Source organism: Giraffa tippelskirchi, chromosome 1 (assembly GCF_054371585.1).
Source record: "Giraffa tippelskirchi isolate mGirTip1 chromosome 1, T2T-mGirTip1v1.2.pri, whole genome shotgun sequence".
Classification (NCBI taxonomy): domain Eukaryota; kingdom Metazoa; phylum Chordata; class Mammalia; order Artiodactyla; family Giraffidae; genus Giraffa; species Giraffa tippelskirchi.
The window spans coordinates 221163365-221185028 of record NC_137275.1 but is presented as its reverse complement, the minus strand read 5'-3'; the positions used below and the strand labels follow the sequence as shown (position 1 = coordinate 221185028).

The following is a 21664-nucleotide window of genomic DNA, read 5'->3' as shown; positions in this document are numbered from 1 at the left end:
GATCACGGATGGCATTTTAAGAGAGAGAGCAGGAAGCAGAGAGGAGCCAAAGGCCTCCACAATTACCAATCGCCAATTGTGAAATTTATGCAGAGTGTTTACTCGTGACTGGCGAGAATTCACAGATGGTGAGAGGCACCAGGGGTCAGACAGTGCCCCCACAGCTAGCTACTTAGGAACCTGTGAGATATCACGTTAAATGTCAAGTATGGGAAAGGAAAGGATAATTGCAAGCATTATAGTGCAAGAGAGGGCTTGGGTTTAGACACACTGTAGTTTTCTCCTTAAGATAATTCATAATAGCCAAGTATACAGATTGCTAAAATTTAGAAGAATCTTACAAAGGTGACATGGATTAATTTAAAAGACTTTTAAGTGTGTAGGCCAGTTGGGGCTTCTCTGGTGGCTCAGTGATAAAGAATCCACCTACCAATGCAGGAGACGTAGGTTCGATCCCCAGGTGGAGAAGATCCCCTGGAGAAGGAAATGGCAACTCACTCCAGTATTCTTGCCTGGGAATCCCATGGACAGAGGACCCTTGTGGCTGCCTCCCAGGATGGGTCACAAAAGAGTCGGACACAACTTAGTGACTAAACAACAATGACAACAGGTAAGCTGTATTTGGGGTTATACAGTTGGGCCGAAAAGGAGCCTTTCTTTAAAAAAGTTTTCATCCAGAATGATATCACTCCCATTTCCCTAAAATGTCTTGAATCCTCTGTTCCACCTGATTCTCATATATCTCGTAGAAGTGAATCCATAAACCGTCCACTCCCCAAAGAAACAGAGACCAAGAGACAAAGAGATCAGCGACTGTTAAGCAGAGAGTGGTGGAGGCACTTTGCCATCCCATTGTCTTAACCCCTGTTTCCATAATCTTTCTCTAACCCTCAGCTCAATTGATAGCTGAATCTTTTCCAGAAAAGAGGGAGACTGGGCAAAAACATAAACGCATAAATAAAACTGCTTAATTACTGTGTCCCATTTTTATACAGTATCAGGAGTTTTGAAATGCCAGAATCACATGTTAAGGACGCTGGAACATCTGCATGATAGAGTTACACCTCTAATCACAGAATAGAGTTGCTGGAGAGGACATTTACTCCAACCCCTGCATTTTATAGATAAGGAAACATTCCTGGAGAGGTGAACATGCTAGAATGTCAAAGAGCTGGCCTGACTCTCAGCGGCCGTTTGGTTCATTGCTTTCCAATAGGCAATCCTTTTCATGCACTTGCATTGTTTTTCCCCACATCTGCATATCTCTTATATTACTCATTCTGTTCTGTTTTTTTTTCCCCTAAAAGGGCCACATTATAGACTTACGTATATACGTTAAGAGATCATATTCCTTACTGTTTACAAACCTTATTACAAATAGAAAATAGCCATGAGAATATATGCATAATCACTGAAGTGAATACATTCATCAGTTATCTACATAAAACCATATATATATATTTTTTCACCAACATACCATGCTTTGGTAAATGCTGATCCAGCCCATGTGTCCTATTTTACAGGCAAGAAATTCGAGTCCAGAGAGGAGTTTTGAGCTATGCATCTGCTGTCTCTGTTCACTTATCTGATCTCAGTATGTAGTAGTCTTGTAACCAGCAAAAACATCCCCTGCTTCTTGTGGTGTTCAGATCTCAGACCGGACAAGACACTGAGACTACAGTCAGTCCAACCAAAGATGATGCATAGGAGGTATTCAGCAGGATGAGGCAGTGAGCTGAACAGTCAGAGATTTATCTTCTGCAATTAATTTCAAAACTGCTCCTTGCAAGGAAGTTTTTATAGCAAGTAGTTCCCTCAGGAGAACAGTAGACCCCTCCAGAAATTCAGGGTTGCAAGTGTAAAGGTCAAATCTATTGAATATCAACCTTCAATGACCACTGCTCCGCTGTCCCCAGCAACACCAGAAAGAGGATTCTGGGAAGGTTGATAATGGCCCAGCAAGTTTTTGCCCAGGAGATCCTGGTGTTTCAAAGAGAAAACCTTTTTTTGAAATCTGAGAGTTAATGGCAAGCTGAACAGTCGGTTTGCAAAAGTGGAGCTGACAAGTTTCATTTTGATTTATTTGCAATGGAAAGTCAGAAAAAGAAAATTAGCAGGAGATGCCTCAGAGTTCAAGGCAGACCATGATGTTTTTCTGGTATAAGTTTATGCTAAGATTTGGCTACCTTGGAGCATGAAGAAAGGAAATTGGCAACACACATGGAAGAACTAGGAGAATGAAAAACTTGCCGAAGTCACAGTGTCTAAATGGATATTGTTAGTTCAAAATCAAACAGGCCAGGCTAGTGTCCCAGTGAGTCTGGTCTGGGGGAATTGAGAAGAAGAAAATGTACAGTGTGAAAGAAAGAGACATTTTCTGACCAATAAAGATGTTTTCTTTTCTTTAACAAGAAGGATCACATATTTCATTCTGTTGACCTTGCCTTGGCTGTTATGAATCTTAGCAATAAATCTCAAGGACAAAACCAGTAATAATACTAAATGTAGGGTATTATCCTCCATTTTCTATTGTAACTATGATTCTCAGATCTGTCAGTGCATTAAAAATCATTTGGGGAATATTTCAAAACACAGATTCCTTAGGCTCAACCTCTGATACTAAATCAGAATTTCCAGCAATAAGGGTGATAAACAAAGCTAGAAAAATAGCTAGAAATATATAATTAAAGGCATCAAGTAATTCTTAAGCCATGCACTGTTTTAAAAGTCAGAGTTAGTAAGCTTTATCATCTTGATATTTGCATTTTTAATAGTTCTGTTGGAAGCACCTCAACTGTAAGCTACCCAGAGTCCTTGGGGAAAACAGACTGAGGGCAAGTGAAGGGCAGGGGAGAGGCTGGAAGAAGAGCGACCCGACGAGGAGGAAAGAAGCCTAGAGACACGAGAAGACATGTTGGGTTAAGTAGCTTAATCTAACTTTAGTGTCTTGGAACAGACAAGGCTTGTCTAACCTTTGGAGAGAGACTTCTGTTACTCATCTAAGAAATAAAGTCAAAAACAGCTTGTCTGGGGACTTTGTGAGAAGTTCAAAGTCTCTGAAACTTTTTCATATAATCCTCCCTTATAGGAAACTTCTTGTTTCATTACTTTTTGAGGAAATGGGAATACCAAGAAAGAGTCTAAGAAAGAAGATACAACTAGGTCCCAGAAAGAAGGTGGGCCATGGGACTGCAGCCCCCAGCTGGCTCTGGGGAGTGGTAGTAGTATTAGCCGCTCAGTCGTGTCTAACTCTTTGGGACCCTGTGAACTGTAACCCGCCAGGCTCCTCTGTCCATGGGATTTTCCAGACAAGAATACTGGAGTGGGTTGCCATTCCTTTCTCCAGAGGAGCTTCCCAACCCAGGGATCAAACCCGAGTCTCCTGCACTGCAGGCAGATTCTTTACTGTCTGAACTACAGGGAAGTCCCAGTGGAGGCACAGTGTTCCAGGGAGGAGTGGAGAAAAACTAGGCTGGGTTATTTCAGGTCAGTCCTGTCTTAACGTGGCTCATGGGAGATAGGATGTTGTTAGTGTGAGACAAGACTTCAAATTGGCGACTGACTGGTTTTGATTTAATTACATAGCAAGATAGTTTCTTAAGAGCATACATCACCAGCCTTTCTCCTAAACATGGGTTTAATTTTCAACAAAACACTTCTCGCATAAACAACATGTCGTTTTTAAACCCTTATTGCCATTCCCAGAACTGCTTGCAGCCTTTCAGAAACCCATTATTTTATAATTATAATCAAGACTATTAGGACAGGACAATTTGTGCCAAAAGCACATTTACACTCAGAATTGTCACTTAGCACTGTCACCAGGAGGTATCATATCTATTTCTGTAGAAATCAAGGAGAGTAGCTGACACTGCCTTATAAACTTACAATTTCTAGATGGCGTGGGAGGTACTGACCTTGTCTAAATTATTTTCCAATCAGCCCTCTGAATAACCCTGGTGGAATAGCTGTTGCTTGATGGAAAGAATGCGGCCCTGGGAATCAGGCCAACTTGGATTCACATCCTTATTTTCCTCCTTCCCACTAGATGATTCACTTTGGACCTCAGTTTCTTCATCTGAAAAATCGCAAAACTATTAGGACTTGCCCATTTAATTTTAACAGTTAAGTGAATTAATACACAGACTGAAACAGTCCCAGGGATATACCAAAAGTTTAACTTTTCAAATATTAGTTATTATTGGGATTAATGCATAGAAGCTGTGTGACCTTGGACAAGTTACTCATCCTCTCTGGGCATGCCTTTCCTCTTTGTCACAGTGAGGAAACTGGTGCCTAACTCACAGAGTAGCGGAAGCAATCAGATGTGAGTACATGATGCTCAACATAATTATTTGGTTCCTTTTGATCAGCTGTTTATTCCACATCCTTCACTATGAGCTGAAAACCTCCATGAGTTCATAAAGGAACCCAGAGCATGTGATCTTATTCCAGCCCTCGGGAAGGCCTTTAGCTTGGGAATTTCCCCGTAACTTCTGTGCTCAGTCACAGATCCATGATTTCCATCAGGAAGTCAGACTGACTAGAAAAATGATGCAGCAACCTAAATAGGTTGTTTACAGGAAAGGCATGGTCTGGTGGACCTGATTAGTCCATTTTTAAAAATCTGTCATTATGTGTATCCTTTTTATTTTAAAAATCAGTCCAATAGCTTTATTGGAAGAGAAGGGTAGAGCCTCTCTCCCTTCTGTGGTCCCAGCACAGGCGGCCTCAGGCTCCCAGCATCCAGGCATCCTGTAGCCCAAGACGCATCATGTGTGTCTTTAATTTACTTTTTGACAGGGTCCTATGGCTGTAGTCATATGGATGAGTGACGATAGTAATAATCCTTTTTGGTCAATAGTAATCAAATTGATGATGATGAGATAGGAGGTTTTATGCACTTTTGTGGGAGGAGGGTGTACTTGGCATAGGACGATGTTGAATAGAGTACTGGTGATGGAGTGAAGTAGTCTTAGGTCCTCACCTCAGAGCTGCCCTTCATTAACAGGTGACCTTGGGTGCTTTATAGAATGAAGTGTCAGTCTCCTCATCTGTCAGTTGGAAATAATTAGTATCTTTCTAATTCATTGATATGACAAAGTAAATGAGATAGTATATAAAAGGCCCTTGCACAAAATAATTGCTCAGTTGAAGGTAACTACTGTTATCTTTATTAGCATTGTCATAATAGCCCAGTGAAGTCTGCCAAGAAGATAGTGTCACCCCCGTTTTATGTACGGAAATCTGAGCTTTCAGACACTTGGATGAATTGCTCAGAATCACACAAGTAAATGAAGAGCCCGGGCCAGATCTTGGTTTCTACTCTCCCAGGAAGTTCACCATCCACTGAATCAGGAGGCTGCTCCATTACAGATGAACAGGGTCTGGCTTTTGCCTCTTTTTAAATCCTAGCAGTGGTATCTGATAATTCAGTGTGTTTTTCAGAATGATGACCCTGCCATCTCTTTCCATTCTCCCTCCCTGAGGGTCGAATCCCTGAGTTTGACTATGAGTATGAGCCTCCTAGAGACTTTCAAGATTCCAGGTTTCTAAGTCAGCTTCATGCCAGGCTTGGAATCTTTATCACTTTAGAAAATTTTTATTTATGTATTTATTTATTTTTAGTGAGGCCAGGTCTAAGCTGCCGCCCGCAGGCTTTCTCTTGTTGCAGCGAATGGGAGCGCTCTCTCGTTCTGGTGCACGGGTTTCTCATTGTGGTGGCTCCTCTTGTTGTGGCTCATGGCTGGGGGGCCTGTGGGCCCAGTAGTTGTGTCACACGGGCTTAGTTGCCCCCCGGCATGTGGAATCTGCCTAGACCAGGGATCGAACCCACGTCCCCGAATTAGCAGATGGATTCTTAACAACTGGACCGCCAGGAAAGACCTCTTTCTCATTCTTAAGATAGCCCCTTCAAGCAGGTAAATTTAGAGCTATGCCCCATCTCCCTTCCCCTCTCTATTTTATCTCTGTAGTCGTCCTAGAGTATCAGAGAGGTTTACCCTTCCTATTCAAGGAGACAAAGTGAAAGAAATTAGAGAGTTTAAGGAACTCGTCCAAAATACTATCATAAAGGTGCGGCAGGACCAGGATTCACACCCATCTGTATGCATCTGTTAGACTAGTAGCCACATAAAGAAGTCCAAACAGTTTTTTTTTTTAAACCTGTTCCCCCCCCCATGTTTAGCACCAATAGCTAGAATATTCCCTTGGGAGAAAATGAAACCAAATTTTCTAGCCACTCATGATTTTCATAGCGTCTGTATACTTCATTTAGCAAAATAGATTATTGACATACTAGTTACTAGGCTGAAATTTCTAAGTCCCAATTATCAGTTATTTGGGCCTCTCATTAAACAACCTAGAAGAAGTGAGACTTGGGGTGCCAGTGGGAAAGTTAGTCCAAAGGGTATGCTTTGTTGCTCCTCCTCCTCCTGACAGTCCAACTGAAATCCTGTGCTAGGCTGCATTGCTAAAGTTGATGTGCTCAGACTGTATCAGCTCAATCTCCTTATTGCATTGATTTCCAGTGACACATCCCTGCCATTTAATGAAGGGACAGAAGGGAATAGCCTTATTCAAAACCTTGTGGCAGAGAGGTTCTCTGAATACAAGTTGGTGTGGAAGTGTTATAAATACAGAAGCAGTTGCACCTATCTGGAAGGCCATTTGAAAAGACTTATTTACATGGGAGCCTCATGGATACGAATTTATTCCATCAGAAAAGATAGCTGAAGTGGGAAGGGCTTAGTCCATCGTGGTTGGAGGAAGTGGTTGATTTCAAGTACTGCCTCGTGTCTCTCACACAGCTCATTTTTCAGCCCACTGCACACCCTTTGGTTTAACCATCATATCTGGATTCTGGTGCTGAGCCCTGGCCAACCAGTGGAACCACAGATGAGCTAATTCTAATTAGGGAGTTTCTTTCTTACTTGGTCTCCATCCGTGGGATTGTCAGAACCCAAGTCTCCTTCTGGACTCTATTACTTTCTTGGAAATCACCAGCAGGTTCCTGGAAAGTCCCACCTGAACACAGAGGTGTCCTAAGAAGAATAGACTGAGAGGTCTGTTGTGTTTAAATCCAAGCTCTGCCATTTTCTACCTGTAGGGCTTGAGTTAGTTACAGAGCCTTCATTTCCTAATGGGTAACAATGCTGATATTATTAGTGCCTATCTAATAGACATAGTAGGGACAGACTAGTAGGGACCTAAAATGTGATGTCATAGATAAAACAATAAAATAGGGCTTAAAAATAGCCACAAAGAATAATTATTATTAGAGAAGTTCTCAACTCCCATTCTGCAAAGTCTTTTGGAATATTTGGAGTTAAGGAACCGGAGGAGGTGAGTGAGATCATCCATGCGGGGGAGTGGGTAGAATTCTGGAGCCCCAGAGACTGCATGGGCAACAGAGACCTGGGTTCTGGGACCGGGCAGCCTTGATTGGGAAGAACAGAGGCCATCATCTGCTGCAGAGATGATCCTTTGCTCATTCATCAGTTCTTCAAGTAAGAAGTATAGTATGTCTGTTATGTGACTGCCATTGAGCTCAGGGCTAGCTAGGGAAGCAAAAGATAGGAGATACGCTGTTTATCCCAGTCATTCTTCCAAGGGCTCCTGTGAGTTCCTGGAGGACTTCCCCCAACCACTACCACCCCAGAACCTGCTGGTGATGTCTAGAGAGGGTATAGAGTCCAGAAGGAAGCTGGGGTTCTGAGAACCCTATGGGTGGAGGCTGAGACAGAGGAAAGCTGCCTAGTTACACTTCCAGTCCCCCTGTGGTCTCACAGGTTGGGAAAGCAGCAACTGGTAAAATGGTGTAACTGAGAAGAGCACTCAGTGTTTCTCCCTGTGGCCTCTTCATAAAGTCCCAGAGGACCATTCTTGTCTAATTACTAAGTCATGCCTGACTCTCTTGCAGCCCCACAGACTGGAGACCCACAAGCTCCTCTGTCCATGGGATTTTCCAGGCGAGAATACTGGAGTGGGTTGCCGTTTCCTTCTCCGGGGGATCTTCCCAACCCAGAGATTAAACGCACGTCTCCTGCATTGTCAGGCAGTTCCTTTACCACTGAGCCACCTAAGAAGCCCCCTGGAGGGTTACACCCCTAGAAAGTGCTCTTTGTACTATTTTTAATATAAGAGTTTTGCAAAGTAATAATCTACCCTCTTTTTATATTTGAATTAACTAGACTCTCAGGGAAGTAAATCTAAGGTTCAGAAGGTGAGCGGTGACTGTGAGTTTTGGCTTTCTCCAAAGCTACGCTATCCAAAACAGCAGAGGCAGTCTCTCTGGAGTCAGGGCAGGAAACCACCGGCTAAAGTTTACTCTACGTATCTTTTTTTCCCTCTTTTGTTCTTCATCAAGATTTTCTAGCTCAAACTAACTACACTTGTCCACTCATAGTTTTTTTTCTTTTTTAATTCTCCTTCGTGACCTTTATGGAAAGAAAGGTGTTATAAATAAATCACTCAGTATATATATATAATGTATGTATGCATATGTATTTTATGTATTTACCTAATGATTCATGGTTTCAGTGAAAAACCCTTAACTACTGTCAACCACAAAGAGAAGTTCGGGAGTTTCACTTCCTGTTTTGTGAGCTTAAAGCATGAAGCAGTGGAAAGTAAGCTGCCCAGTGTCGGCTGAAAGCCCAGTTCAGGCTCTGCTACTTTACTCTGTGGCCTAATAAATTTACTTCCTTGAACTTCTGGTTTTACACCAGTAAGATGGTGAAACTACTTCTTTATCTGCTACCCCACTTGCATCATAAGAAACTCAAATGTGGTTATAATTGTGTAAATATATTCTAAGATATAGGATATTATACAAATTTGAGACATTAGTATTAATTTTTCTTTTCTTTCTATTCCACCCTTCATCTCTCTTTAATCCAGAGAATTTAAATGGCTGCAAAGAACCTGTCCTAAGCCTAAATTTCCTCTTTCTTTCCCTTATGTTTCTGTCATATCATTTCTTTCCTTTCTTGTCTACCTCACCTGCAGTTTTCACAGTTCAAAGTAGGGAGAGGGGAATAGTGGGAATAAGGCCAGTGACAGCCTTGTATGCAGGAAATATTCCAACCGGGTTTTGATTTTCCCCCTTGGAGTCATGTGTGCGCTTGAAGTAACACACAGGTACAAAATGCACACTTAAATATGAACATACACACTTACATATAGCCTAGACACACATAAAAACCATGCCTTCAAGCATATCTAAAATCTAACACAGACATTTGTATATAAGAAACCACATGCCAACACCAGAGTGAGGACCTAAGTCAAACAGCTGAGGAGTCTGCATCAATACAAACGCTCCCCTTGCAGTGTGATCACACTTTCCTCCATGCAGATATGATCACACAAACGTGATGGGAACACATAGCACATCTCTTTGCCCTTTCTTTGCACCATTCTGACGAAGCTGGATGAGTGTGCTTTTCTAAGAATTCACTTTAGCATGACCCACAGTAACCTCAGGGACATTATTTTCTCAAAAATGACATCTGCTTTTTCCTAAATGTGGTCATGAAGTGACAACCAACAGGAAAGAGCAAGGCAGGCTTCCCACCTCAAACCATTTCACAGTATCTTGAAAAATTCAATGGTCTATCAAATAAAACTCACTTGCTACATAAGAAAAATTTTGCTGCAATTCCCATTATGTGGTCACCCCAGCTCTATCAGCCCACATGTTTCTGGGGTCATTGAGAAAAACTGACCTCCTAAGGTCATCCCACCTCTTACCCTGCCTCTAACCTGAATTTCTCATTATGAGGCCAGGAAGTTGAACCTATTTCCCTCTATTACAATAAGTGCCACTTTCAACCAAATTATTTTGATACTACCTTCAGGACAGTCATAACTTACTAGGTAATAACTTCAGAATGACATCAAGTGACAAAGTGATAGATTGTATTATTTTCTGAAAAGATAGTAGTTAAATATGGATATGTCCAGCATGTCTCTAGCAGTTTTATTTATAGTATGGGTTGATAGAGAAGACGTGGAAAATGAGAACTGGATTTATAAAGACAAAAATATATCAGGAACGAATAGTTAATAAATAGAACATGCTGAGGGATAACCAGAACGTTTGTGAATTGACGTAAAGTGGAGGGGAATCTGAATCAGGAGCCTTCTGGGTCAGAAAGTAGAATTTAAACTGTATTCCATAGGAAAAGGAAAAGTGAGCCAAGACCTAGATCAATCGAAATGACCAAAAACACGTTATTTTAACATGGCTAAAACATATAACCTGAGGCAGTTTCCACTCGAAAGACTCAGGAGAAGAAGTCTGTCCTTTCTTACTCTCACTGAGGCCCAGTTTGTTAGCTCTAATTCAGTTTGATGGGGTAAGAGTTTAGTTGACTTCCCCTGCCCTGAACTCCTTAGCTGAGTTGGTTGAAACATCTCCCAGGAAGTTCTGTATTTTAGCATAGTATTTATTCCCTCTACATTTTAAGCTCCGTGAGGTTGGCAGTCCTACAGGTCTCGTGTACCCTGAATCACCAGCCTTTAGCACAATGCTTGTACATGGGGGCATTTAGTACTTGTTAACGGAACACGCCCTGCATCCAGCTGGGCAAGGAGCACATCAGGGGATTCTCCCCCTCAGGTGGAGGTTGTCGCTTCCTGCGGGTTCGTTTCTGCATCTGCTGTTCCTTCTGGACTCCGGGGTTTACCAGCCAGCAAGGCTTTTCTGAGTCTTCTCCAGAAGACGTGCCGCCCCAGGACACTGTCCTCCCACTCCAGGTAGGTGTTCCTGCTCAGAAGGCGATAGAGTTCCACCTGCTGCCGAAGCAGAGACTTCTCCAGCTTCTGCAGGACGATGAAGATGATGCCAGCACGGCTGCTCAGAAACTGCCAGGTCTGGGCAATCTCATACTCGAAGATACACCATCGGCTCTGGATGAAGTGCTGGGACACCACGACAATAACCTTACGGCTTTTGTGGAAACCTTCCTGGATGATATTGGCGGCGATGGCCACCCCAGGAATAAAGTCCCTGTAGTGAAGGCAGAGCTGAAAGGGGGGCACCCCCTCCTCCAAGTTCTTTACCAGTTCATTCCGCACCCAGTCTTCATCCTGGCTCGAGTAGATTACAAAGGCATCATAGGTGCTTTCACCTCTGCCATACTTTTTGCAGCCAGCAAGAAGCATCAGGTGGAAATAGAACTTATAGACCAGGACTCCTACCACAGATACCAGGAGTACAGTGACAACCGACACACTAATGATCGTCCTGCTCATCTGACAAGTGGTGTTCCTGAAACTAAGCACTGGCTGGTCCTGCATATCTAAAGGCTCTGCACACATCATTTGCTCAGCTCCCACCAAGAGCTGCCTCTGGTCCTTGACCCACTGCAGGAAACTCTGGTGTTCACAAACACAAGCAATTTCATTCTGAGTAAGATTTAACCAAGTGAGGTTCCTTGGCAAATTCTGTAGTTCTTGCCCCTTAGAGGCCATGATACGGTTGAAACTGCAGTCTAGGATCTGGAGCGAGTGGAGTGGTTTATAAAGAAGTGTATCCAATGACAAGAGTTTGTTGTAACTCATATTCAGCACCTGAAGGCTAAGGAGGGAGTGAAATGCCGTCTGGGATACCTGTTCCAGTTGACACTTAGAGAGGTCCAAGACAGTTAAGTTACCCAGCTCTGTGAAGATGTCAGGGAGCAAGTTGTTCTGAAAAGAACTGCCTGCCATTTTCAAGGTTTGCAGACTGACTAAGCCAGTAAAGACGCCATGGAAGACAATCCGGGTGTTGGTATAAGATATATCAAGGTAACGGAGGTTTCTGAGTGATAGGAATGCTGAAAAAGCATTGATCTGTTTCAGAGTGGAATGCTGAAAATCCAGATGTTCTAGTTGCTCTAAGCCCACGAAGTTTGAACTTAAGGTAATGACATCGTTGAAGCTCAGATCTAAATGCTTTAGTTTGGTTGTCCCAAAATCACTGTGAGAACAGCAACCCTTGAAACTCAAGTGATTTCTTTTGAGATCTAGATACTGAAGGCTTGGTAGCTGAAACTCAGTAAAACTGCTTATACCTTTGTTGTCTATGAAAACAAACTTTTTAAGAGAACTGAGCTCCAGTGCAGGAAGCTTTTCAAAGCCACAGTTAATCACTTCTAAGTGTTGCCATCTAAAATCTTTAAGAAGGGCTTGCATACTTTCTAAAGATATACTCAACAGAGAAATCACAGAAACATTTGCCAAACAATTAAATAAGTCTGTATCGTCCGCTGAGAATTTGTCCAAGTACGCTATCCGGAATTGTTCAATGGTCAGGTTGCACAGTCCCTCCAGGAAAGATCTGCCAAATCTTTCCAACCTCCTTTCATTTTTAAATTCTCCCAAAACTAGCCGGTTGATTTTTAAGCCAGCCAGACCTTGAATACAAGTTTTCATGACATCTGAACTGTTAAAATTACTTCGCAAAGTCAATCCATTGAGCTTAATTTCTTTAAAGGTACCTGGTTCAATAAAGTCTAAAGGGTTCAGGGACAAATCTAAAGAGAGGTTGAGTAGGGGCATTTGATGTAGAACTTTCACATCTTCATAATAAATATTTTGGATTTTGTTGTTAGAAAGATCCAACTGCTCCAGGTTGGGCAGGTTAGAAAAATATTCAGGTAACTTGAAGGAATGGATAAAATTGTGAGCCACATTAAGCTCTTTCAAGGTTTTGAGATGTCCAATGGGGAAGTCATTTAGAGATACTAGGTTTGTCTCCACAGCCACCAGCTTCTGTAAACTTGATAGCCCAGAAAAGGCTCCCCAGGCTAAACTCTGGATAGGGTTTCCCGTCAGTATCAAGGTGGAGAGGTGATTTAGGCCCTGAAATGTGTCATCTTCAATAATCTTAATTTCACATCTACAAGAAAAAGAGATACAGATTATATAATATTTCTGCTGAATAAAAAAACAGAATGAAATATCAACCCAGTCATCTAGATATAACAGATATAACAATGCTATATAATGGTACATAAGCAAAAATATCCAGCAAGGCAGATGAAACAAAGAAGTCCCACAAATTTGGTACTGTTACACTAGCCACCATGACAGTCTTTTTTATCACACTAGGCATACATGCTAAGCAGAGGCGGTCCACCCAACAGAGGAAAATCAGTTAAAGATAAATGATTGGGGCACCTGCAGACTGAACCTCAGATCAACTCTAGCCATTTCCTGAAACATAATTGTGATTATATATCCAATTGGTAAGATGAGGTAGATAGCTGTTAATTGTTAGGCATGATAAATGACCGCCAATTTCAAAGATATAGAAATTATACCTACATGTCATAGATATCCTTATTGTTCAAGAAGAATTCCCCATATTATAAGGGGGCTCAGAGGTAAAGAATGTGTCTGCCAATGCAGGAGACCTGGGTTTGATCCCTGGGTCAGAAAGAGCCCCTGGAGAAGGAAAGAGCCTCTGGAGAAGGAAATAGCAAACCACTCCAGTATTCTTGCCTTGGATGGAGGAGCCTGGCAGTCCATGGAGTCATAAAACCTGGCACATGACTTAGCGACTAAATAACAGCATCACTTTAGAGAAGCAGAGTGTGGAGATGAAGAGAACGTACAACTTGGAAGCAGGAGATGTAAATATGAATCTCTGGCCTGCTGTCAACAAGCCATGTGAATATATACTTAAACTCTCCAAGCCTCTGCTTGCTCATCTACAAAGAAAAAAAAAAAGTATCAGTAGATTTCCATAGGGCTGGTCTAGCACAAAAGCATCCATCGAAGGTAAGTCGAGTTATTGATTGTACATGAAGACACTGTGAATGAAGTGAGGTGAAAAGGCAGAGCGTTTATTGCACCATAATCTGTCCTTATCCTAATCTAGCATCTCCTCCCAACTAACCAGGACAAGGAACTAGCCTCTCTCTAGGAACATACTTAAAGCTTCTGAGGGCAGTTCCTTGGGTACATGGTGGGTCGAAGATCAATTTTAAGGGATGCTGATGAGGAACCATTTTTCTTTAAAGAAGAATATTGGCCTGGCTACCTTAATTCGGTACAGTTCTTGACAAAATTCTTGCTCAGAAAACTGAAACTTAGAAACTAATGGAATGCTATAATAGTATTTTATACTTATAAAGTCTGCTTTGCAAGGTTTTTGATATATATAACATGTTACTCTCAGTATCACAGTTAATCCTGTGGTGTAAGATTCATCATTTATGTTTCACAGATATGAAACTGAGACTCAGGTCAGATGTAGTGACAAGCCTCCGGCCACATGGTAGTAAATGTTGGAGGAGGACTCAGCTAAAGTCTTCTGACCTCCATAGGGCTCCATGTCACTGCCTTCAAAATGCTTGATTCCCACCTTTGTTGTAGTCTATCAATATCCAAGTTAGAGTATAAAACATCAGATAATCACTCTTCTACAGAAATATCTACTATCCTCGTATCTTTCATTAAGAGTTTCTATAATAAAATGTCATATATGTTTCTCTACTTTTCACAAACTCTTATAGAGATTATAGTCCATTATGCATTACTTTTCTAAATAAGATCCCTAATGATGAAAATATTTTAGGACTAGGATTCATTTCTCCCCAAAATGGTGATAATAACCTCACCTGTTCTAATGAATGATACACTTTGTTGTATCAGAAAAGAAAATACTAGTCAGTGTTCATTCTTACAGCAGATGTTTTCCTTTGATCATGCATCTTTGTCTTTGGCTTACTTGCATCTTCCTAATTCCCTATCCTGTACCTCACTTTCAATATTCTAGACATTATCTGAATCCAACTCCATTCAAGAACTCTGTCTTAACTACTCACTGCGTGTGTGTGTTACTCACTCAGTTGTGTCCAACTCTTTGCGACCCCATGGATTATGGCCCACCAGGCTCCTCTGTCCATGGGGATTCTCCAGGCAAGAATACTGGAGTGGGTTGCCATGCCCTGCCCCCACAGGAGATATTCCCAACCAAGGGATTGAACCCAGGTCTCCTGCATTGCAGGTGGATTCTTTACCCACTGAGCCACCAGGGAAGTCCAGTGGCTCTCTGCATAGAAGGCCTGTTTTCTGTACAGCACAATGTATTGCCTCTAGTTTTCAAATAACTTATCACCTACTCTTATATATTACTATCTTTATCTTAGGTTCAAAATCCAAAATCAGAATCAAGTAACATGTATTGAATGCCTACTATGTGCCCAGCACCATGCTCAGGTTTAATATATTAATTATTTTAAGTGGATATGCCCTCCTTAGTAGCTAAGGTTGTGTGTTATATATCAACATTCTTGTTTCCTAGCAGAGTGAACAACATATAGCAGCAACTAGTCAATAAATATTTGCTGATGAAAGAGTTTCAAGTCAATTTACTCCCCTGACTTAAGAGAAAAACAGAGATAGAATTTTCCTTAGAAACTGTCTCATCCAACTGCTTTCACAAATAAAAAAGCTGAGACCTGGAGAAGGGAGATAGCTTGCCCAAAGTTATGTAACAGGTAAGATGTCTGTCGAGTGAATAATTAAGTGAATGAAAATGAGACCTCATGAATCAGGCTTTCTGACTTGAGAATGAAATGGCAATACCATGAACATTTCTCCTTGTGCAGTGGTAGAACTCATGCATTACCTGGATAAATCCAGCACTTGCAGTTCTGGGAAGCTGGAGAAGTTATGGCTGCCTAAATGTCTCAGGTAGTTAAAGCTCAGGTCCAGCATCTTGGTTGATATGGGGATGTTGTCGGGGATTTTGTAGAGATTCAGCTCCATGCATTGGTAACTAATGTTAGGAACCACCTGAAATGATTAGATATTAGATGCAGTGTCTTCCTGCATGCACCTTAGCAGACTTCCCAGCAACTTTCCTCTCCTAGACTATAGCCTTGGAGGCTACTGAGACAAGCACAGAGACCAGTCAACCTTCTTTCAACCATCCATCCATCCATGCAGTCATCCATCACTTGATCATCCGTTCATCCATCCACTCATCCTTTCATTTATCCATTCACTTCATTCTTATAAAAGGTCTTACTCTAGATTAGGAAGGGAAAAGCACCTACCTGATGTTTAACTTCTACTCTCTCAATGGCACCATTCAGCGAGAAGCAATGGAGTCTCGTGGTGAAGATCTGAAGCACTAGAGTCCAAAAGCTCTAGATGTCACCCTAGCTCTTCCCTGTGATTTGCAGGAAGGCATTGTGTTGTTGCTATTGTTTTCCTAAATATATCTCTCATTGTATACAAGCTTAAAGAGACTTCCAGTCAAGTCTTCAGCACTTTCTGGGTCATAGCCCATTTTTTGCCAATTTTTTTCTTTCCCTTGGATCACTCATAGCTCAGTTGGTAAAGAATCCACCTGCCATGCAGGAAACCCCAGTTCAATTCCTGGGTCAGGAAGGTCCACTGGAGAAGGGACAGGCTACCCACTCCAGTATTCTTGGGCCTCCCTTGTGGCTCAGCTGGTAAAGAATCCACCTGCAATGCGGGAGACCTGGGTTCGATCCCTGGATTAGGAAGATCCCCTGGAGAAGGGAAAGGCTACCCACTCCAGTCTTCTGGCCTGGAGAATTCCATGGACTATATAATCCATGGGGTCACAAAGAGTCAGACACAACTGAACAAATTTCACTTTCACTTTCACTTGGATCACTAACCTTTGAGCAGATGAGATAGAAATGAGGACAAATATTTGAAGTGCACAGACTCCAGTGGTGGAACCTAGCACTTGATACTGCCTTGGTTCCTAAGCTGATATCTATCACATTTTCCCAAATTCTTTGTAAGCCTTGTTCTCCAGCTTCCCATTTAGTTTCCTTATTCTCTGATTCTTCAACAAAATTCTTTGCTTAAGCCAGCTAATTTTGGTTTTCAGTTTAAAACCAATACAATCTGTTAAAGGGATTAATGAGATAAGGTTTTTAAAGAGATCATCTCAAAGCCTATTACAGTGTAAATGATCAATACATTGTTAACGTGTATTATTATTGGCTATTATTAATTCTCCACTATATGAGGCTTATGTCTTGTATGTTACATACTTGAATTTAATCTTCAAATAAACCTTTTAAAGAATAAGAATTCAGCAAGATGAAGTAATATGTGCAAAGTCTCACAGGCCAAAGTGCAGCTCTTTACTTTATTCACTTGATCCTGAAATGTTATTCCTCATAGCATCCTCACAGCCCATACTGTCTAACAGAGAATGGGCCCGGGTCATCCCTTACCCTCTTTCATTCTCCTTCACGGGAGACATCACTATCTAACATGCTGCCTTCTGTGTGATTGTTCCATAGGTACTGTTTCCCTCTCTAGATTGTAAGCTTTGAGAATCTAGCTCTCTGTTATGTCTCCAGCACTCAGATTGATGCCCAGAAAATGGTTAATGCTCAATAAATATTTGTTGAGACAAATGAGTGGATAACTGATTCCATGGAGGTTTATTCAAATCCAACTGAAGGCATTTGCTTTTAAGTGCTGTGGCTACCACAAAGACCAATGTGATATGGCTCCAGACTTCAATTAGCTCCCCATCTAGAGTAAGGGTTATGGTAGGAGCACAACTCATTCCTGAAAAGGGTCTTAAACCAGGCTTGGAAAATGTTCCCTTTGGTTCAGAAAAGGTAGATATCAATCCTGGATTCCGAGACTATAGATTGTATAGCAGGCTTCCAAGAAAGAGAAAAGTTCAAGGCAGATCTGGAAGGATAAGTGAGATTTGGATATGTGGAAAGAGGAGGAAGGAGGGAAGAGTGTGAGTGCAGAGAGGTGGAAAGCTAGCTCAGGTTAGACGGAGTGTAGCAGGAATGTGAGACCTAAACCAGATGGGAAGCCAGAGCCAGGTCCGGAGGGCCCTATACTTTGTCCTGTGGCAATACTTTTAAGTCATTTAACATGTACAAATTGAGCAACCACATGCGCTAGGCACTGGGTCATAGTGATAAGTAAAACCAGCAATGATCTTGCCCTTTTACAAATACCATTACAACATAGAGACAAATAATGAACAATAAATATATGTATTCACACACTGTATGTATCTTATATATGCATATGTATGGGCGTCCCTGGTGGCTCAGTTGGTAAAGAAACCACCTGCACTGCAGGAGATCCAGGTTCGATCTCTGGGTGGGAGAGATCCGCTGGAGAAGGAAATGGCAAGCCCCTCCAATATTCTTGCCTGGAAAATCCCATAGACAGAGACTGGTGGACTAGTCTATGAGGTTGCAAAGAGTTGGACATAACTGAACACACACACACACACACACACACTCACACACACATACACATGTATATATATACACACACACAGTGATGTGCTGTAAAAAAAAAAAGAGTAAAGCAGCAGGACTTCCCTGGTGGTCCAGTGGCTGGACATTGTGTTCCCAATGCAAGGGGCCTGGATTCAACCCCTGGTCAGAGAACTAGATCCCATGTACCGCAACTAAAAGTTTGCAAGCCACAACTAAAAAAATCCTGAATGCCGCAACTAAGACCCAGTGCAGCCAAATAAACAAATAAATATATTTTAAACTAATAAAAATAAAGTAGCATAGGACATTAAAGGCAAATATAGGGAGTGGGAAGCTTTATAAGAGGCAATCAAGGAAGGCTTCCCAGAGGAGGTAACATTTAAGCAGAAATTTGAATAAAGTGAGGGATTAATCTATGAACATATCTAGGGCTGTACTGTCCAATTTGGTAACCACAAGCCACACACAGCTATTGAGTATGAGAAATGTGGATAGTTTAATATAATAAATGTAAAAGAAATACTATAATATATGCTAAAACTCAAGGACTTAGTACTGAAGAAAAAACGTAAAATATCTTGTTAATAGTGTAGTATATATTACATTTTGAAATAGTATTTTTAATAAACAGTTAAATAAAAATCTTACTAAAATTAAATTCACCTACTTGTTTTAATTTTTTTTAATGTGGCTACTAGAACATAGTTTAAAACATAGTTTTAAATTTAGTTAGTTAAAATTACATTAATTTGGTTGAATAAAAATTTAGTTGAATTTAGTTAAAGTATTATTTAAATTTAAATAACTTCATGTGACCCATTGAATAGCACTGATCTAGGGGGAAAAGCATTCTAGCTAGAGGAAATCGTGAGTGCAGAGGGCCTCATGGTAGGAAAAGTTCCCTGACAGTGATGGAGAATTATTAAAAGCTTTTAAGGACAGTAATATTTTAGAGTTGAATCTCAAAAAACAACAACAACAATAAATAAATAGCAGATGACTATGAGCAGATTAGATTAAAGGAAGCAGGCAATGGGGTCAGGAGACTGTCACTGTCCAAGCGTCAAGGCCAGGGGAACTGAGGATCTGCGCTAGGGTGGCACTGAGGTGATGGACACAGGGGAAAAGTTTTGGAAAGGGAGAGCATCTGGGGCATGGGAAAGGGGAGGAGCCAGGGAAGCTGCGATTTTATCCTGGGATGACCATAATTGGAGGATCTATAAACAGCAGGAGAGACACAGAGAGGAGGACAATGAGCCGGGTGTGGGCAGGGAATGGCGGGGACAGAGGACTTGGGAGAACAAGTTTGTCTTTGTTACACATTGAAGTACACGATTGCACCCATGTCCTCAATGTCAGGACCCTGACTGGTTATGCTTTTCTTGAGTTTCTGCCACACCCTAAATCCCAGGACATTTCTGTGGCTGTTTGCTGCTGCCGTGGTCTTCCAAAGCAATAGTAAAGTCCATGCAGGGGAAAAGACAGGAGACCCTTTATGAATGAGATTACAAACCAGTTGGCTGGTGTTTCACAAAGAAAGCATTGCGTTAGCTGATATTTCGCATCTTTCCCTGTCTCTTTTTCTTCTCTATTACTCTGTCTCTGTCTTTATCTCTCTGTCTCTCTTTTTCTTTTCATTTTTTGGACAGAACTAGACTAGATTTAGAAACCTGAAATCTACATAGAAAGTTCTTTCTATTAAGAGACAAAAAAAAAAAAAAAAAATCTTCCTGATACTGAAAGGGGCAAAGCAACAGCTGGAAACAATGTACAAACCACCAGCGGAAAGGACAGGAAGCAGGCTTCTTACAACTTTCTATTAAAGTCTCTGGTTCTTTTATTGATGTAAAAACTAGTCTCAGAGAGGTTTAATGACTCCTTCAAAGTCACATAGCCCAGATGTGGAGCAATACTGATTCTAAGCAGGTCTGTCTGGCCTAAAGTTCCTATGTAATTCCTAAGTGGGGCAAAATGCCCTGGGCTGCCTGTTAATGCCCTGTAACCATGAATCATTTCATTCCTGTGGTTTCTTACTTTAAAGTAATTTGATATCTGTTTTCAAATGAACCTAACCAGGCCCCAACACAGGGAAACTGAGCAGAGAACAGTTTTTCAGAAGCAAGGCCAAGCTCAGGAAAGCCGACTGACTCCAACCACATACCTGTACACAAGGGTCCCAGCTCTCGGATCTCAGACAGGAGAGGATGGCCATGGCTGGGATCAGAGCCGCAGCCAGGCGGGCACGAGCCATCATCCTGGCATTTTCTGTGACCAGAAGTGGCTCTGTGAAAGCATGACCCTCTGTATGTGCCGGCCAGGGCAGCCTCCGAGGCACTGCACTGCTCTCCCCTGCTTGGTGCCCCAGGGCACTGCCGCTATTCAAAGCAGGGCTGGGTCACGGGAGGAGAGGAAGTGAGAGTGGCAGCCTTAGCATTCTGGACTTTTGTTTCTCTAATATTTATCTCCTCTGCCCCCGGAGAGGAAGTTAGAAGAAGAAGAAGAAAACCTCTGCAGACCAAGGGCTGAAGTAACAACAAGAGGAAGCTGGCTTTTATCCCAGGAAGTCATCTGATCTCAGGGTTAGTAAATTTAGGAAAGTAATCAGACTGGTCAAACAGCCTGTGTGACTAACTACCTAGGACTGTGGATTTCTGCTTTTGTTTTGTAGTGGAAACTTACTGTTAAATGTTCATTTCCTAGGTCAGCCATAACAAAATACCATGGACTAGGTGACTTAAACAGACATTCATTTTCTCACGAAGTTCTGGAGGCTAGACATCTGAGCTCAAGAGATCAGCAGGCTTGATTTCTTTTCAGGCTCTCTCCTTGGCTTGTAGACGGCTGTCTTCTCCCTGTGCCTTCATGTCATCTTCTCTCTGTGTGTGCTGGGTCTTAATTTCCTCTTCTTATAAGCACACAAGTCATAATGGGTTAGAGCCACCCTAATCTATAACCTCATGATCTCAGTTCAGTTCAGTTGCTTAATCGTGTCCGACCTTTTGCAACCCTGTGGACTGCAGCACGCCAGGCTTCCCTGTCCATCACCAGCTCCTGGAGTTTGTTCAAACTCATGTCCATCTAGTCAATGATGCCATCCAACCATCTCATCCTCTGTCGTCCCCTTCTCCTCCCGCCTTCAATCTTTCCCAGCATCAGGGTCTGTTCCAATGAGTCAGTTCTTCATATCAGGTAGCCAAAGTATTGGAGTTTCAGCTTCAGCATCAGTCCTTCCAATGAATATTCAGGACTGATTTCCTTTAGGAGGACTGGTTGGATCTCCTTGCTGTCCAAGGGACTCTCAAGAGTCTTCTTCAACACCACAGTTCAAAAGCATCAATTCTTCGGCAATCAGCTTTCTTTATAGTCCAACTCTCACATCCATACATAACTACTGGAAAAACCATAGCTTTGACTAGATG

The 21664-nt window shown here is 41.9% G+C and overlaps 2 protein-coding genes across 17 annotated transcripts in view; one reads left to right on the top strand and one right to left on the bottom strand.

The window, feature by feature from the left end:
• The window catches only part of LOC145540833 (uncharacterized), a 355745-nt gene that overhangs the window by 288728 nt on the left and 45353 nt on the right, over positions 1-21664 (top strand). For 4 of the 6 annotated variants that reach the window (XR_014078587.1, XR_014078585.1, XR_014078586.1 and 1 more), the window contains one exon: positions 1524-2411. The exons of 1 other annotated variant lie outside the window; for it this stretch is intronic. The gene's annotated coding sequence lies outside the window, so the exon portion shown is untranslated. Of the gene's footprint in view, positions 1-438; positions 611-1523; positions 2412-21664 lie in introns of those variants that run through there. One more of the 6 variants, XR_014078588.1, reaches the window with a different exon arrangement.
• On the bottom strand, positions 9960-20616 carry TLR4 (toll like receptor 4). 11 transcript variants are annotated; one of them, XM_081575877.1, is made up of 5 exons: positions 20407-20616; positions 16056-16470; positions 15626-15792; positions 13492-13700; positions 9960-12886 (listed from the first exon to the last, which is right to left on the bottom strand). In XM_081575877.1, the coding sequence occupies exons 4-5, from the start codon at positions 13524-13526 to the stop codon at positions 10621-10623; spliced, it is 2301 nt and encodes a 766-aa protein (XP_081432003.1). In that variant the 5' UTR covers positions 13527-13700; positions 15626-15792; positions 16056-16470; positions 20407-20616; the 3' UTR covers positions 9960-10620. The 11 variants fall into 11 exon arrangements, with proteins under 11 accessions (XP_081432003.1, XP_081431980.1, XP_081432025.1 ...); XM_081575854.1 differs by having other exon boundaries at positions 16056-16171; XM_081575899.1 differs by having other exon boundaries at positions 16056-16132.

Excerpts from the sequence above, each read along its gene's own strand:
- TLR4 (XM_081575824.1), bottom strand. The coding sequence starts at position 20,499 with ATGATGGCTCGTGCCCGCCTGGCTGCGGCTCTGATCCCAGCCATGGCC. Across the intron at positions 15,793-20,406 it reads GCTGGGACCCTTGTGTACAG|GTGGTTCCTAACATTAGTTA; the intron begins GTATGTGGTTGG and ends TAATCATTTCAG. Across the intron at positions 12,887-15,625 it reads CAAGTGCTGGATTTATCCAG|ATGTGAAATTAAGATTATTG; the intron begins GTAATGCATGAG and ends TTTTTCTTGTAG.